Source organism: Pyrgilauda ruficollis, unplaced genomic scaffold (genome assembly GCF_017590135.1).
Source record: "Pyrgilauda ruficollis isolate IOZ18807 unplaced genomic scaffold, ASM1759013v1 scaffold54, whole genome shotgun sequence".
Classification (NCBI taxonomy): domain Eukaryota; kingdom Metazoa; phylum Chordata; class Aves; order Passeriformes; family Passeridae; genus Pyrgilauda; species Pyrgilauda ruficollis.
Genome location: NW_024527044.1, coordinates 1,121,875 through 1,139,524, shown reverse-complemented (window position 1 = coordinate 1,139,524; position 17,650 = coordinate 1,121,875). Strand labels below are relative to the sequence as shown.

Genomic DNA, 17,650 nt, shown 5'->3' with positions numbered 1-17,650 from the left:
ATATACTTGAAACCTTGGGGTTTTTCACTGTTATTTTATGCTGGCGATAAAGAGAAGTTGTGTGTTGTGTCAGCACCTTTCTTTGCAAAAGCTAGTTATTTGTAGTGGAATGAGGAGTCTAAAAATTCCAAATTTTTTGTTTGCTTGTTTGGGGTTTTGTTGTTGTTGTTTGTTTTGTTTTTGTTTCGTTTTTTGTACTATCAGCTATTCAGTTCATTGCAGAATAACTAGGTAGTTTTGTTGTAGCACCCACTTTGAGAAGATCAGACTGTGTTGGTATCACCTACTTTATTCTTGCCTGCTCAGGAGGGGAATAAAAAGCAAAACCAAAAGGCCAACAGCTTGTTTAAATGGTACTGGGTCATGAGGGAGAAGAATTCATGATGCTGTAAACTTCTGAGCAGAATTACTGGGAGAACTTCAGTTTTTCCATGTAGTGTTACTGAAAACTAAATCCTTGAGAAATTAATATTTTGTGTGGCAAATGACTATTCCACATTCTGGTTGAAACAAAATGAAAGTAAATGCTCTGAAGAAGGGGATTGTTACTTATCAGTTCCTGGGGATGGGAGGAATGTTTGTGGTATCAGCTCTATAATAACACAAAACAAAACTGTTTCCTGGAAATTCTGTTAGAGTGACTTCTGGAATTTTCTTCAGCCCCATTTTTAATAGGTGTGGTGTCCATGTGTATGTACACACATATGAAATAATTTTCTTCATATAAATGATACTATGTATAAATGAGTTATGTGCCATGGGATTCCTTAGGATCACATTAAGATGGTGTTAAAACCCCATAATTTGTCAAACAGAAATTTAAAGTCTGGGGTTTGTTTTTTTTTACTTTTCAGACATTTGTGTAGGGGAGATGTTCTCTTTCAGGTTTCTTGGTAATAAACAGAAAAGTGAAGATAGATGAGATTTCTAAAGAAAACACATCAGCAAAAAGAATATCGATTAAAATGTAGAAAACTAATTTATAGAAATTTTACTTGATTTGAGGCCTGTGGATTCCGGTGTTCCAGTTCTTGTTAACACATTTAAGACAAGCTTGTTGACTGTGTTAGAATGAAAGCTATGTTTCATTAATCATTACAAAATACAGCGAGATAAATTGTGCCTAGTTCCTGCTTGTGTGTAGATATCTTTAGGGTTTATACAGTTTTCATCTTCAGAAAGGCAAAGTTTTAAGCCTTTTTTTTATAGTATATTGCCTAGAAAGCACTCAAAAGTTTTTTTTAAAGTTTTTTAGTTTACTAAATAAAGTTTCTGAATGAGTGCAAACGAAGTAATGAAAGCTGGCATCTCAAAACAGCAGTACATCAAATTAATGTCACGCTTCTATATAGAAGCAGCTGGATTGTCACTACTCACTCACAAAGCCTTTCTGTGTAGAACAGGATAATAATGGTTAGAAATTTGGCTCTTAAATTCCTCTAAACTTCTGTTACACCACTTGTAGCACTTGCTACTGCTATTAGAAAGGGGATGCTGACTAACCAGCTTAACAAGAAATGTAGATATTTAAAATTAGGGAAAAAAGAGTTTAGTCATATGCATAAAAGTAATCGGCGCCAATTAAATTAAGCATGTTTAGACAGAAACTGCAACTCATATTTCATTTCGCAGCTTTGTTTTCAAGTTTCTGAATATATTTAGTGTCTTCCTTTTTTGTTTCTGATATATTTGTGAAGGATCATGGGAGTGGGAGTTGCAGAATAATGTGTGCAGCAAAGACAGGTGAAGAGTCTCACCAAACTACATGGGATTTGTACCTAAACTATTTCATACTGATGATTAAACCTGTATGAAAAAAAATTCTTGTATGAAAAATAGTTCTTCAATTTGATTTCTGAGCAGTAGAGGACCAGTCAGCCAGTTTTTTTGGAATTACTTTTTCTTGCAGCTCATATAAATAATCTAAAAGGTGTATGGGAAATACTATTTTAATCACTTGTTCTAGTTAAATTTTTAAAAATAATTTCCTGTTTACAGAAGCTCTCACTGGACAGGTTTTAATGGGCTATTTCTTCCATTTTGTAAAATTATATTAGATACTTTTTATCACATTTATAGATTTTTATTTTGGAAACTTCTATTACCCTCCCTGTTGTGCTGTACATTTCTTAGAAACTCTTTTGAATGGATAACTTCTTACACAATTAAAAAACTGAGAAACCTGCTAAGGTCATTTAGTCTAAACTGTATGCTCTATTTATGTAGGGGTATGTCACTTCAGCTTTTCAAATGGTGCAAACAGTGTAACTGTTACAAATGGTTATGAAGTGTGGTTTCAGTACAAACACATTGATTTATGTGAGCCTGGTAGCTCTGCCAGTATTTGGCTGTACAGATTAAAATCCTGAGCTTGAGGACATTTGACAGTAGTTTAGGAAAACTTGTACAAACAGTTCTGCCAGTCTTATGGCAATGCTTGAGCTGGTTGGGTGGGAAAGAGAATCATGAAAGCCTGTGCAAAGAAGAGGCAAGTTTCTTATGTGATAGAAGCAGTCCTTTTTAGGGGGAGCAAGTGTAATTTCTTAGATTCCTTAGCTGGCTTTGAATGAACCATCATGTAGTTCTGAAACAGGGGGCAAGATGTCCATCATTTTCCTCTGTTTTTCTTTGTGGATAATGATGATATAATATTCACTTCTCTTTAGCATCTGTATGCAGAAGACTATGCAAGTAAATCAGTATTTTCCAAACTTCATGGTAATTTGTGAGATACTATCCAGCATACTTTGACATGTATATAACATATATGCATTTTTATACATGCTGTTGATAAAAACCTAGAGAATTCATTTGTCCTCTGTGCAGGCTTTGAGGTTATTGATATTCCTGTTGAAAACAAGTGAGCAAAGAATGGGAGTTGCTTTTTCAGCAGGCTGGACTCTGCTTTGGCTAAGGGTATACCCCTGCCCCTTTAATGTGCTGCAGAAGCCCCACGTCAAAATCTGCTCTTTTCTGTCATTGACAGCGTTCTCAGTGCTGAACTGCTGATTGCTTCTCAAATACAGTACAAAGCTCACAAGGAAATAAAGCACAAGAACATTAACATCCAGAGTGATTGCTGAGCCAAGCCAACTAAATTGAGAAATTTGATCTTGTTAGAATATTTGGATGTATTAGGGGTCATAGGTGCAGAAGTATAGTACTGCTCAGTCTGAGAAAGAGTTTAAGAATCCAAAATTACTGCAATTGAAGTATTATTCACTTCTCAGCAAAAGTTTTGTTTGGTTTTAGAACACTGTTTTAACACAGTGAAAATTAAGTGCTTACTGGAGGAAGATGTACTTTTGAGATTGTAATCATAGAAATATTTGTTAGAACTCAAAATGGGTTGCCTAAGTCTTTTGTCAGAAGTGCCTTACACCTTGTTTGGACTGCTTAAGGAGCCTGGACATTTTGGAGTGTTTTGTGAAATTTTCAGTTGTGTTACTGTTCCATGTGGCCCTCAGAAAACCTTGCCTCTTATCAAAACACAGCACCCGTTGACTTTGAATTTCTTGGGAGCAGCAACTTTCATTAACCAGTTTGGTAGTAAGTGAACCTCTGGTTCTCTGATGCTTCCAAGAGGTATGAGAAGATGCATCTTTAAACAAGCAGCTTTAGTCAAACAAATGTCGTGGGTTTTTTTAATGTTACAGAAAATAGTTGGTGTTTAGTGCACAAAAGAGTTCAGTTGTGCGTCTCTTAGTTGCCTGTTCAGCTACTCAACAGCTTTTGTTGTCTGGGTGCACTGTAGGTTGGCCTGTAAATCAAAGTAAGGATGTTTTAGGTAATTTTGGCAAAAATATTATAGAGTAGAAATCTATATACAGCCCTTTTTTACAGTATGGCATAACAAGCTTGGAGATGTGCAGTTGGGGCTGGTTGTGTAGTTATCCTTTCTTGTCCTTTGTTATGAATCTGTTCTAGATTTCTGTCTAGTATTTGTATCAAAAATACTATTTTTATTTAGTAATTTCAAGTTGGCCACCTATCTGAAAGATTTTTGATGAGTTGTCTTTTTGGGAGCTTTTAAAATGTCAAGTGTCTGACATGGCTCTTTAAAATAGTGTTCAGCTTCATGGAGGACTGGCAGAATTGCTGTGTATTGGGTTTTCAGAATAGTTTAAGTTGATCTTAATGTTAAGTCTCTGCCATAAGCATATATATTGCATAAGATAAATGCTACAGAAGAGCCACCTCTGTCGAAAACTACTGGAAGGGTATTTTGCATTGAAGTCATTCAGTAAAATTAAGAAAAAAGCAGAAGCATTTGCAGTGTAAACAGCAGCTTCCTTTCCTTTCCTGTTCCAGTGCTGTAATTACCAGGTGTTCTGTGTTGAATTTCTGGCCTAGGACACAACTTCAACTGCAAAATATGTCTTCTTTGTCACAGTGGTTAGGGTATTCACCTGAGAGGGGAGGGATGGGTTTTGGCATTTCTTAATGCAGAAAAAGTGGGTTTCTTACTTTCCAGTCATCTGGTTTAATCACTTTTGACGTATAAAATAAAGTCATATTTTTCTCTTTGATACTGTGTTTTGTTACTGTTTTCCACAGGCCTTTTTTCGAAGAAGGGGCTGTTCTTTGCTTTTGCAAGAAAATGTTACAAGCTTATTTCTGGCAAGATTCAGGGTTATTTGAGAGAGTAGTTGTCCCAAGATCTTGGTGCCTGGATTTCAGAAATGGATATTACTGTAAGCAGCAGTGTTTCTTGTGGTAGTCCTAGATGATTGCCAGTGAAGAGTCTGCCTCCCAAAGTCTGCCCTGAGTTACGGAGGGCAGGGTTTCATGTTTCTGGTGGAGTTACCATGTAGGCAGCACTGAGTGGATGCTCCTGTCCCACCTCCTCCACAGCAGGTTCTTCTTGTTGCTCTCCCCAAGTCAAGTGTAGTGATCTCTTCTCTGTGGTGTTTTACCACAGTGGTCTCTTTGGTTGATCTGGTGAAATTCTCATGTGGGGGGAAAAGGAGTGAAAAAGCCTTCTGAATCAAACAGTTACCTTGATGGTTACCAAGTTCATTTAAAGGGAGTGCTGAAAACTGTTGGGTGAAGAGTGGCAGGACTGTCCTCTACAGAGTCTCAACAGAGTAAAGGAATGGGTTTTGTGTAGGCCTCTAGATTTATTTAAAAATATTTTAAATTTCAAGGAGAGAGAGGAAGTGTAACTTTAGAAAGAGTCTGCTAAAACACAATTTTGTTTTTAAATAGAGATTTTGTGTTAAAATTCCATTGCTAACACTGCAATGAAAAATGAACTAAAATGTGATGGTATGTTGTACCTAGAGCCTGTAGAAGATGATAATAATTTTCTGTTGATGTGTTAAGGGGGAAGAAATTATGAATGCTTATGCCATTCTACCTACTTAACAGCAGTATGTGAGGAACTCTTTTAAAGACAGCTAGGTGTGTAATATCTGTGCATAATCTGGGGGCCCTGTGGAATGATCTGTGGTTTATTGGAAGTTTGAAACCATTGTCCAACCCCCTGCCATGGGCAGGGACACCTTCTCTTAGACCAGGTTGCTCAGAGCCCTGTTCAGCCTGGCCTTGAGCAGCTCCAGGGATGAGGCAGTGATGTAATCAAACAAAACCAGAAAAAAACCCTTGTAAATGTTAAGCACCATGTTCCACGGGCCTCTTTTTGACTTAGGAATGATTCTGTATGACACAGTATGAATAAAAATAGAAAAAGGGTTGGGTTTTTTTTTTATGTTCTGAATTTGTGTTTAAAAAAAGTATTAAAATGTTTTATTTCTGGAACCTATGAGTTAGGTTAATGCTGGTATTGAATTAGAGAAAATAAAACTCCTTAGTATACAGATACCGAAGTTTTTCCTTTGGGGAAAGGGCATGTCTTTATACATAGGAGATCCAGCTGGGTGTCATTCTGGGTGTTTGCTTCTGTTGTTGTAATGATAGGGCTGAGTTAGTGTTGAAGAAAGACTTGGAGATACTGGTGCTGCCCTGTGTTTTCTCCAGTTTGTAAACGATCTGTGAAACACAAATTTGTGATATGGGGCAGGATCTTGTGAGCTGTTGTTTTTGGTGGAAAAAAGGACTGTATTTTTTCTCTTGCTGCTAGTGAGCAAAAGATAACACTAACTTCAATTTTAAATTTTTAAGAAAGAGGCTGGTGAACAAAATTAATGCTCATTGTGCTAAAATGTATTTACAGTTTCATAAAACTTCAATTTCTTATAATGGTCGTGGAACTGCTTAGAGGAAAAAAGGTGTTATCTGTGTTCTTACCCTGATTCTTGGATTGTCTTTTCTTAGAGACAGGGAAGGAGGGGGTGGTCATGGTTTTGGACTTCACTGAATTGTGAAAAATAAGCATTTATTGTTAGGTCTTGCAACACCAGAAAAACACAGACAAAACCACCACCACTGAAAGTTAAAACCAACAAAAAAACCTGAACAACAAACCCCAAACAACCCACCCAAAAACCACCATAACCAAAAAAATGATGCCTCTTTCAAGCTTGGTTGTTTGCTATCTAACAGTGATTTGGGTAGTGTTTATGGTAAATACAGTTTGTGAAGCTTTACCTGCATATTTGTTTAGAGATCATTAGATGAGACAGAAGTACCTAAATTAATCATGGTTTGTAATTGAAAATAAAGTGCATGACCTCAGCATGAACATTGGCCTAGCTAGGTAAGATAATCAGCTCTCTCAGCAATCTGTAGAAAAAATTATATTTTCAGAAACTGTAATACTCAAATTCAGAAGTGTTCAAGATTTGAGTTTCTGATTTTGCTTTTTAAGCAATTGCTTTTCTACTGTTATATTTTCTGTGTGCATGCACAAATATTTGATTATCCCTTGGACCTAATAAAAGTTTTGCATAAAATATGAATCTATTTTTTAAAGTACTCATTTGAAGAAAAATAGCTTTTTTAAGGATATGTTAGAATCAACTTTCAGTTTTTAAAAAACTGAAATCAGTGTAATTAAGTGTCACCATTACTGGAATAAGGCCAGTGTGTTGATGTGCCTACCCCATAATTCAGTCTGAAACTAAATTTGCTCTTCAGTATCTCATTGAAATTGTTGGGAAGTGATTTCAGACTCCATCTTAACTAAAATATTGTTATTCTTGAGGGAATATTTCTTTGAGCTGTGAAATTTCTTTGTCAAAAGCACAGAGACGATCTCAGAAGTTAATGGCTTAGAATGATTGAGGCAATAACTATAGTTTGGGAGTAAAATTTTGAGAATGGAGTATCTATTTTCCAATAGATAGCCGCTTTTCAAATCCTAAGAAAGAGTAGTTTGTGCCAGAATGTTGAAAGCACCAGATTGTTTCTTTGCCTAGTATTTGAGCATCTATTGAAAAGTGTTAGTTACGTGTTATCAGCTGTGTGGAGAAACTTCGGTTTGGTTTATTGGCTGGTGTAAACAGCTGGATTTACTGGTGAAAGTTTAATTTTTCCTTAGAACTTAAATAACTTTGCCTGCTGGATGTCCCTATTGGGAGAGAAGAAAAGGGAAAGAAACAAAATTTCCTTATTTTACTTGTTTTTCCAAACTTATCCTGGCTTTGAAAAGTCCTTATGGGAGCCATTTTCTCAGAAAAGAATGAGCCCAGTGCATTGTGTCTCTGCCGTGAGGCGGTTTGTTGCAGCAGCAGCTCTTACTTCAGTAAAATATCTTTCATATCTGCAACAATCAAAAAAAAGCCACAGAACTGGAAAAATGGAGAAGGAAAAATGTGATTTCCTGGAAGGAAACATGAGGAATTGTGATAATGCACTCAGTTACTAGATTTTAAAAGCAACACGTTGCTAGTAGGTTTTGTGACCTGCCTTGTGAGCTTTTCTTTGCTGCCAGGTGTACTCAGTGACAGTGTGCAACAGTTCCTCTCCTCTCCTTTGGACATTCTTTCCATGTCCAAATCTTCAACTTCACCTTTTTTTTCTACATTCACTGCAAATATACTACTGACTACCATTTCTATAGTGAGCAATATCTGTGCAGATATGTGGAGATGAAACTGTTTAAGTCTCTTGGAATTTCTTGCATATTATATTAGCAGGGACATTAAATTAGTCACTAACTGTATCTGTTAATGAAATCCAGACTCATGTTCAGACTAAATGGGGAAGCACATATTTTTTGTGCTTTCAATATTCGGAAATCTTCAGGAGTACTGAAAACTCTGAACTTCTGTGAAGGTATTTGACTAACGGATTTTTCTTTTGGTTTTCCCTCTACAGGTTCGATCTGTGGATGAGATGAATCATGAGTTTCAAGCTCTTGCCCTAGAATCTCGGGGAATGGGAGAGGTAATTATTGAGGGCTTAAAATCCAGTTGGTGGTTTGGAAATGTTGGTACAGTTTAAGAAATCTAAATAACGCAACATGAAGCAGAGAGCTTCTCTTAAGAACAAGTAATTTTTGTCTTAGGTGAAGAGAAACTAGTTACATTAAAAGAATGTTGGGATTGTTATTTACTGGTTCTGCTGTTAGATGAGTGATAGTTCTAGGGAAGTGAAAGGGTAAGTTTTTGTAAGAGTGTACAATTCTATGAAAGGAGGCATGTTTTCAGTCTCACTGTATCTAAGCTAGTGGAACTTGCTTCTCCTGAGAAGCCAAGGAGACTGGGATTTGGAAAAAAGGTTTGGCTCTAGAGAAATGAACTGGCATATCCAGCAGAATGTGTGGTAATTTACTATTTTTCCACTGGTAATTACTCCTTAAAAGATTTTAACTAGGCTGAAGAGTGCTGTTATGTAATTTAGCTGGAGGGAAGGAGGACTATTTCTTTTGACTGATTTGATTTGTTTGGGTTTTTTTAAGTCAGTGTACTTGAAGGTTGGGGGAAGGAGTTTAAGAGCATGAAGGATGACTTGGCTCCTTCAAAAGCAGTTCCCTGAACTGTTTAGAAGGTAATTGACAAGTATTAGGGTTATTTGCCCTGACAGGAACCTGGTAAAGAAATTCATGTTGAACTAAGATTTCAAATGTGGATCCTTTTGTCTTGCTGGGTATTTACCTAATTCAGTTGATGAACCAGTGACAATATTGCAGCCTAACCTTCTTAAAATGATGGTAGGAGTAATTTTTCATCAGTAGTTATGGTTTCCATAAAAAGTGCTGTGTTCTAGTTGCTGAATGTTTTTGAGCTGACACATGGCCATTCCTACTTGACTTTTTATTTTAATGAAGCATTCAAGCAATCACTTGGCTTTTCAGCAATTTTTGCTTCATCCAAAGCAAAAGGGTTGTCTTTGAACCATTTCCCATTTGAAAAAAATAACAGATGGAACAGTGTTCTTTAGAAACCTGAGTAGCCACACTGCTCCCCTTCCAGTTCTTAAAATTCCTTTTGAAAAGTAAAAGTGTTAGTGAAGTATCTGTGATAGTACCAGCAGTGTGATAGAGTGGATGGGTAAAATTCATGGTGGTATTTGGTCTTTTGACACCCGCAAAGCACTGTAAAAAGACTGAAAGCAGTGAAAGTGAAGGATGGCACAAATGCTTGGGAATTAAATTACAGTATAGATGACTGTTCATACCAATCTTCATTTTAGGTTATCTCAGATGGAGGGATGTATTTCTGCATGATTAGGATTCTGTTGATTTGTTTTCATGGCATTCAGTGGATCTATAAAGCTGTTTAAAAAAAACTACACACAAAGAGTCAGAGTTTTGATACAGTACTGCAGCATCAGAAATTGATACTATATCGTGACCCTGCACTCACCAGGTTATTTTGTCTTTCGTTTCAATGGTGTCTTCCCGGTATCTTGAGGTAATACAGGTTCACATAGCTAGGTTGACTTACTCAGTAATTTTCTTGATGTATTGCACAACAGTAAAGTAGTTCTGGGATACATTCCATGGCTGTTTTAATCTTCCTTTTGATTATAGCCTTCTAGAATATTAAAGGAAACGTCCTTATAAAGTAAGCTAGAATTGGTAGAGGCCCCTACATGCTATCCTCCATATCCGTTGAAAGGTATGAAAGAGAGGTCATGTCAAGTGAACTGTTTCTAGCTATTGGGAAATTACATTCCTTATTTTCTCTGACAGGATTTTTCTCTGAGCTGAAATTAATTTCTTTTTTATAATTCTAATCCTTACTGATACTTTTCTTCACAACTGGGTATCAATACTTGGCATTAGGAGGCTGTTAAGTCTGTGTTGCAGACATATTTCTCTAAATATTTTTAGAAAAAATTGTGTTTTGCAATTTTAGCTTGGTTAAATTGTTACGTTGGTTATTTACAGATGATGCTTCTGGCTCCAACTCCCAAAATCTATGATGATCTGTAAAGTCTCTTCAGTATTTTGAAGAAATAAGAACACATGGTGCTGTTTCTCTCTAGGCATCTATTTGCTATATCAGGGCTAGCCAGAATGGGCTGCAGGAATTTAGTGTAACCCACTACAGCCACACAAAACTTAGTGCCAAACAGAACAGAAAACTAAATCTTCATTTGATGATGTCTCTTGGTTTAACTTACAGGGTCGAAGCACTCAGAGTTCAATTTAGGAACAAAGTATTCCTTTCTCGTGGCAAAACTTCTTTCAGAGAAATTAAGCTGAGGTGCTCTTTGAGCTCTGTAGGAATAACTTCTGATCTTAAAAGATTAATTTAAAAATAATTTAAAAATCCTTCATTCAAGAGACAGCAATGGAGACTGTGCAGTTTCATATCAGACAGCTGGTTAAGAGGCAGCGTTAGCATAACTGCTTGTTATTATTTGTGTGTAGAAAGGGCTTTGTTTGTCTGGCAGACACCTAACAGGGATCAGTGCTGGTACTGAAAAGGACACGTTTAGTGAACTTTTGGGAGAGTTTAATAAGAAATATGACAACCTTCTCCATTATTTTTACTTATAATTGGATATATCTTTGTGAAGTTTGTGTTTTATTGCACTAAATGCAGAAAGTGTTGAGGAAAAAGCATGCTATCAAAGAGTAAAGCACAATGATTTTAACTATCTGTATTGATGTGAGATGACTTCTAGATGAAGTCTTTTTCAGTAGAACTAATCAGAACTAATCAAACACATTGTTTTTCCCATCTGTTTAGTTTTTCTGGAAAGTTCTTCTTTTATTTTAATTCCACAGTTAAAAAAATTGGCAACTGATAGGGCTGTTTATTTGACAATCCAAGAGCTAATACATTAATTTAAAAGGAGCATAGTCTGTGTCATACCCATCTGTCAAAATAAATAATAAATCTAAATCAGTGGCTCTCAGGGAGTTGCAGTATTATTAATTTTGTAAAATTGCATTTATTTAAGTATTTGTTGGACTTCGTTGTGTAGAAATTTTATGAAAATCATTTCAGTAAATGTGTTTAATCTTCAGTAGTTTGAATTTAGCCTCTCAGTATGGATCAAGCATGATGTTTTCTGTTAGATACTTTATGTTCTGTGTCTACTAAAGTACATAAAGACTGAAAGCATTTGAATTTATCTGTTTGAAATTTGAGAATAAGTAGTTAAAAAAAACCAGCAAACCTCAAAAAAAAAACCCCAAAGCAAATATTGAAAATCCCACACTAACAACAACAGCAGCAAAATGCCTCCAAAACAACGTGTACTTTTGCAGTGAGGATTATTGCTTCTTTCTACCAGGGGAAAATCTTCCCTCTCATACAAATCATATGAATGAGTTTTGATATCAAAACGAGTATTGCAGTGTCTTCTGCTCTAAATTTGCTTATTGTTCTTAACACTGAGTTGTCCGAACATACTTGTCTGATAGTGGAATTTACTAATTTCAGGGTAAGCATACTTCAGCTAATTCTCATTTTTATGGCACTTGAGGTATTATTAGATCTGTTTTATTCTGACAGGGTTGTGTTAGGTGGTGACACCTTCACTTAGGTGTTTCAAAGCTCTCAGCTGGACACATATTTGAAATTGGCTTAGACAGCATTTAAAATAAAATAAAATTCCCAAAAGCAAGGTTGTGTAGGTAACATTAAATGCTTGCTTTCTGTTCTACCACTCTCCTACAAAATGAAAATTAAGTAGTATTACAAACCTGTTACAAATAGAAAGCTAGAAGTGATGTGTATATTCCATAGGCAGATCTGGATTTTGTAATCTTCTTCTTTTAGTTGAAATGCAGTTGTAAGATTCCATTAATCAATTCCTGTGCCTTCAGGTGGCTAACTTCAGCCCTTAAATTTGAGGTAAACTTAATATCCTGCTGCTCGCAAATTATGTTTGGTTGACACCTGGTGGTGATTCTACAATGCATTTGAGAGTGAGCAGATCACAACAGTACAGCACCTCTTGCAAGCATAATGTTCTCCTGTAGTTTTGTTGAGCTTTGGCTGTTTATCATCCTCCCACCTCAATCCTTCTCTGTTAATGAATTTCTGTAAGGAACCCATGGATTTGAGGTTAACCAGTCAAACACCTTCGTTTCTGGGAAGAGCTTTGGGCAGCACAGAAAAACAGCAATCCTTAATTTGTCCAGAGGAGTTCTTGTCTCTTCTGTTGCCCTGTTAATACTGGGGCCTGCAAGTGGCAATCTTATCCACCTCCTCTTGAGGCTGTTTTCACAAGCACTTTCAGTGTCACACTAAGAAATATCTATATTATATACTGACTCCTGTTAGTAGTTTCATCAAGGCTCATACTAACCAGCTGTGAAGTTCAGAAGAATTTTTTAGTCACTTAAATTACAGAAGAAGCAATTTCCAGAATGTACTCATTTATTGTAGACAGCTTCATCAGATTGCGTTTGGTATTTTTATTTTCACAAAATTTAAAATTCTAAATACAACATTACATTATGCAGAATCTGATGGATTGTGCAGCTTTCTTCCCTGCATTTTGCAAGTTGTTTTCACTTCACTTTCTGTTGATGTACCTTGTAAAGTACCTATTCTGTCTAAGAATACAGTTTTTTAGTTACATATAGGAAAAATATGACATGTGGAGTTTGGCAGTTGTACTGTTACTGATGGGAGAAGGTACAGGAATAAACTAGTAAAATCAAAGCAAAAAGGATGCTAGTATTTGAGGAATTCTTGTTTGTATGGTGCTTCTGTCATGTCACACTAAGTCTTTCTGTTGTTGAAGACAGTACAAGTGATACTGATCTAACATGACACCTTCTGTTTTACAAGTAGGAATGAAAAAAAACATGCATCTAAATAACGGTGTTGGTATGTGGAACTTGACATACGAATGTCAGAGATTTTTAGCAGCCCTATGGTCTAAAGGAGCTGACTTGCTACCATATGTATTAGTCACTTTCTAAAATTTGGAGCATGGTGCATTTCCAAGTGAAGAGAACTTCACCTGCTGCTCTGATTGTCACGGTATTAGTTAACAGCCAGACTTTTGAGTCTTTGGCAGGAAGGCACTGTTAGTTAAAGCTTCTGAGAAGATTGTCTTGACTTAACACAGGGATTCATTTGATTTGCTTTTTTCACAGCTGCTTCTATATTCTGTATTTCTTCCTCATAGCTTCAGAATCTCAATAATGTTGGGGTTATTTTAGCAATTCCTTTTTTACAAAAAAAGAGGCAGAGGAAGTTTTTACAAGGGCAGATAGTGGTAGAATGAGGGAAAGTGGTTTTAAATGAAAAGAGGAGAGATTTTTTTATTAGATATAAGGAAGAAATTCTTGACTGTGTGAGGTGGTGGTGAGGCACTGGAACAGGCTGCACAGAGAAGCTGTGGCTGCCCTGTCCATGGAAGTGTTGAAGACCAGGTTGGATGAGGCTGTGAGTAACCTCCTCTCGTAAGTGGCAATCCTGCCCGTGGCAGGGAAGTTAGAATTGGATGATCTTTAAGACCCCTTCCAACCCAAACCATTCTGTGATTCCATGATGTAAAACTAATTACTTGCATATCCTCTTAATAGCCTCCTGCTGGTTTTGCCCATCTATACACATATTTAAATAAAACCATCTTCTTTTTTAACAGCTTTTACCTGCCAAAAAGTTTTGGGAACCTGATGATTCAGCAAAAGATGGACAAAAAGGGATATTCCTTGGTGACGAGTGGAGAGAGACTGCATGGGGAACTCCTCGTAAGTGACTGTTGTGTATGTACTGAAAAATCAGTCATGATTACTGAATGTTACTCAAAGCAAATTTTGTAACTGAATATTAAATTTTATTTTCCTTTCATTTTAGTTGTGAAAATGTAAACTGCATGGTGATTATATTTCAATAACACTTTCTGAAACTGTGATTTAGAATTTTTTATTTAATTTTTGTCTTAATATTGCTGTTGTAATGAAATGCACAAACATTACAAGTTGTATTTTTAAAAATACTATAGTTCTATTTATTTGTTTGTTTTTAACAGACCATTCTATGTCCCAGCCTATTATGGTACAGAGAAAGCCTGGACAGGGTTTTCATGGAAACAGTGAAGTAAATGCTGTGTTGTCTCCACGATCAGAAAGTGGTGGCCTTGGAGTGAGCATGGTAGAATATGTGTTAAGTTCCTCTCCAGCTGATAAATTGGATTCCCGGTTTAGGAAAGGAGCTTTTGTAAGTAATGCAGTGTGTTAAGCTTGCCTGGTTACCTGCTATGGTCTTTGTTACATGATTATATTTTCAATTCTCTTTGCTTTTAATTTTTAACTCTTTAGAAAGAAGTAGTTGCTATCTGTCTGTCTTCCTTGGTTGGAGGGGGCAGAAGAGGGAAGTGGTTTGGGAATCTTAACTAAATAGCTGTCTCAAAGTGCTTTCCTAAAAACTTTATTTAAAGGTAGGAAAAGGTATGCAAATAGCTTAATTTAAAATGTGTGATGAGCTTTACCTTAGACCTTCTGTGTCTTATGTGGGTTTGTTTTGTGACTGGATGTTTTAATTGTATAATATAAACTTTTCTCTAATTCAAAGTGTTACTGCTTTAACAGCACCGCTATAGTTAAGGTTGAGTTAGCTCTTCCATTATAAATCTTGGCATTCCTTTTCACATTTTGGCAGTTATTAATTGCATGTGGTTGAAACTTGATGATCAAGTGACCCACCAAATGCAATTTCATTGACAAAAACTGTTTGTGTTGTTTACGTGCTCTGTAGTGTAGAATTAGGTCACCTTGTGGTGCTCCTATTGTGTTCTGTTCAATATTCAGAATCAAACAGATTCTTTTTCCTCAGGGCACTAGAGATGCTGAAACAGATGGACCTGAGAAAGGAGATCAGAAAGGCAAGGCTTCTCCATTTGAGGAGGACAAAAACAGAGATCTTAAACAAGGAGATGATGAGGATGTTACTAAAATAAATGGCAGAGGTTTGCCAAATGGAATGGATGCCGATTGCAAAGATTTTAAGTAAGCTTTTAACTGTTTCTCAAGAAGACAAGCATGTCTCTTAAGGGCATTATTACAGTTCTGGTTTGTGTGTCAGCTTTAAACATTACCCAGCTGCAGACTGATTCTTCCCCTCTCAAGTCCTCCCTTTCCCACCGTGCCACATGTTTCTTAGGATGTCATTAATGTGTGTGTCACTTCTCATGAGACAAATTCATCCTACCATAGTAACTTTATTAAAAGGAAATGGGTACCTTCTGAATGTGGTGCAGTAAAGAGGGATGAAATTTTTAACCCTTTTAATGTCAAACTAAATTTCTGTCTCTCTCTGCTTCTTTTTAATGCTCTTTTGCATCTGAGTGTTGTAGAGAGTAAGTCCTGCAGAATTTTAACTTCCTTCTGATTTTGCTAGTGGATACCACAGCCTAACACAACTAATCATTTTCCCATAAGTCTTTATAGAAGCCGTATCTTTGACTAAGGTGGAGCAATGTATTTTTCTATTCATATAATTAAATGTCACCCACGGATTGGTGTTGTAGTTTGGTTGTTTTTGTAGAGAAAAATAGATTGGACACTGTTCAAAAGCTTGAGCTTGGAACTCTTACATGACAGCATAGCCAGTCTGGGTTTTTTTCTAGCACTAAACTGCATTTTAAATTGGGTATTTTTTAGGGCTGATCCTTCTTTCTTGAATGACTGTGATGCATTTGTAAGTGTCATACAGAAGAATCAAAAAGATAGAGAACTAGAGTGCTGCTCATAAATTTGTATTAATGTGATGAACATGACCAGATAGTTGTGATTTCATTAGTTCATTACTGAGCAAGTATATTAAAATGCATGTTTGAATCCCATACGTAAGTATTTCCTACCCTTTAAAAAATGTATTTACCTGAGGCTAAAGAAGGATTCTTGAGGTCTATTTTTCAAGATGTATCATTGAAGACAATACAATACCAAGCATACCAGAGAGCTCACATTGGCTCCTTTCAGTTGTGTGCTGCAAAATACACAATAAACAAAGATACCTTTTTTGTTACCCATAGGAAAGACAGAATAACTTCTGTCCTGCTTTTCTTTACCAGTGTCTATTTCAATTTTGAAATAGGTGTTTGTGAAGTACCTTCTGTATTATTTAAAGAGAGAAGTTACTGAAAAATACACAAATGCAAAAAAGCATCCAAAGCCAGTAAACCTCTCAAAAAAAATAAAATAAAATAAGGCCATCTAAATGAAATGGGCCATATAAAGTGGTGGTACAGAACCCTCCAAACTGAGGTTTATAATTGAAGTATTGACACAACTTTAACTATAGCAACAGAACAGCACCAATGTAAGGAGCAACCTGTATTAGCTAACCATAGGTATTAACAAAGAAACTTCATCCTGTCCTCCTCATTGTATTTTTATTGTACTTGTAGCATTTTTAAACTAAGTATGTACTGAAATAACTGCCTTTTTTCCTTTTGTTCTTCACTTTGCTGATGCTGTATTTCACTTGGGAAAAATAGGGAATATTAAATGGCTTTAAACTCAAGTTTTCAGCCAGACATGGTTGCTTGCTAGGATACTTAGATGGTAAGCCAGCATGTTATATACAATCCTCATGAGGTTGCTTTTTACATTTAAAAAAAAAAAAACCTTGTCAAAAACCTCATCCTTTCTTTGACATATTTTGTCCAGAGTAATCAATCACACAGTGTTGCTGCAATAAACTCCCTAAAAGGCTGATTTCTAGCTGTACAGACTTAAGTGTTGTTATCAGCCGTTACATCAGCGCTGGTAGATTTCTCTGCATTAGTCATGGGCTTCAGTGAGGAACAGATACTTTGGCTCTGGAGTCCTGAAGAGGAAGCAGAACAGGTAGTACTGAGGCTGTGTCTCTGACCTAGAATTAGCAGTATAGCAAACTGGTCTGGCACTGTAGTGCTGGAATAAACATAGGTTCTTCCTGCAAGATGGCATTTGGAATTTGAGCCCAGTTTTCACAAGTAAATCAAACTAATCTTGAAGCTCTGCATTTCCTGAGAAACAATATGGAATCATAAAGTTCTGCCAATGCAATAATGTTAGTGGATTTTCTCACACAACTCTTTACTAGTAGTTAACTTAGATTTTTGCCCGTAAAAATTGATAGTCTAAAACAATATGGTTCCCACAGAAGGTAGGATACCACTCCAAATTAAGTTACCCTAAATCTAACCAAATAATGCTGGGAATCTCTTTAGGATGTTACTCTGTTGACATTCTCGCCTCATCGGTTTGCCTGTCAGTGTTTATAGGTGTATAAAAAGTCCCCTGTAGACTGCCAGTCAGAGAGCAATTCAGCTTTTATATATGATACCGTATCTTTGATATGGTATATTCTATTCAGGGTTATATTTGGAACACTTTTTC

At 36.3% G+C, this 17,650-nt stretch overlaps 1 protein-coding gene across 9 annotated transcripts in view; it reads left to right on the top strand.

Annotated features, from left to right (window-relative positions):
- The window catches only part of PUM2 (pumilio RNA binding family member 2), a 66,699-nt gene that overhangs the window by 14,399 nt on the left and 34,650 nt on the right, over positions 1-17,650 (top strand). For all 9 annotated transcript variants that reach the window (XM_041480813.1, XM_041480812.1, XM_041480810.1 and 6 more), the window contains exons 2-5: positions 8,221-8,289; positions 13,909-14,014; positions 14,296-14,483; positions 15,099-15,271. In XM_041480813.1, the coding sequence (XP_041336747.1) occupies positions 8,239-8,289; positions 13,909-14,014; positions 14,296-14,483; positions 15,099-15,271 (518 nt within the window). In that variant the 5' untranslated portion in view covers positions 8,221-8,238. The remainder of the gene's footprint in view (positions 1-8,220; positions 8,290-13,908; positions 14,015-14,295; positions 14,484-15,098; positions 15,272-17,650) is intronic.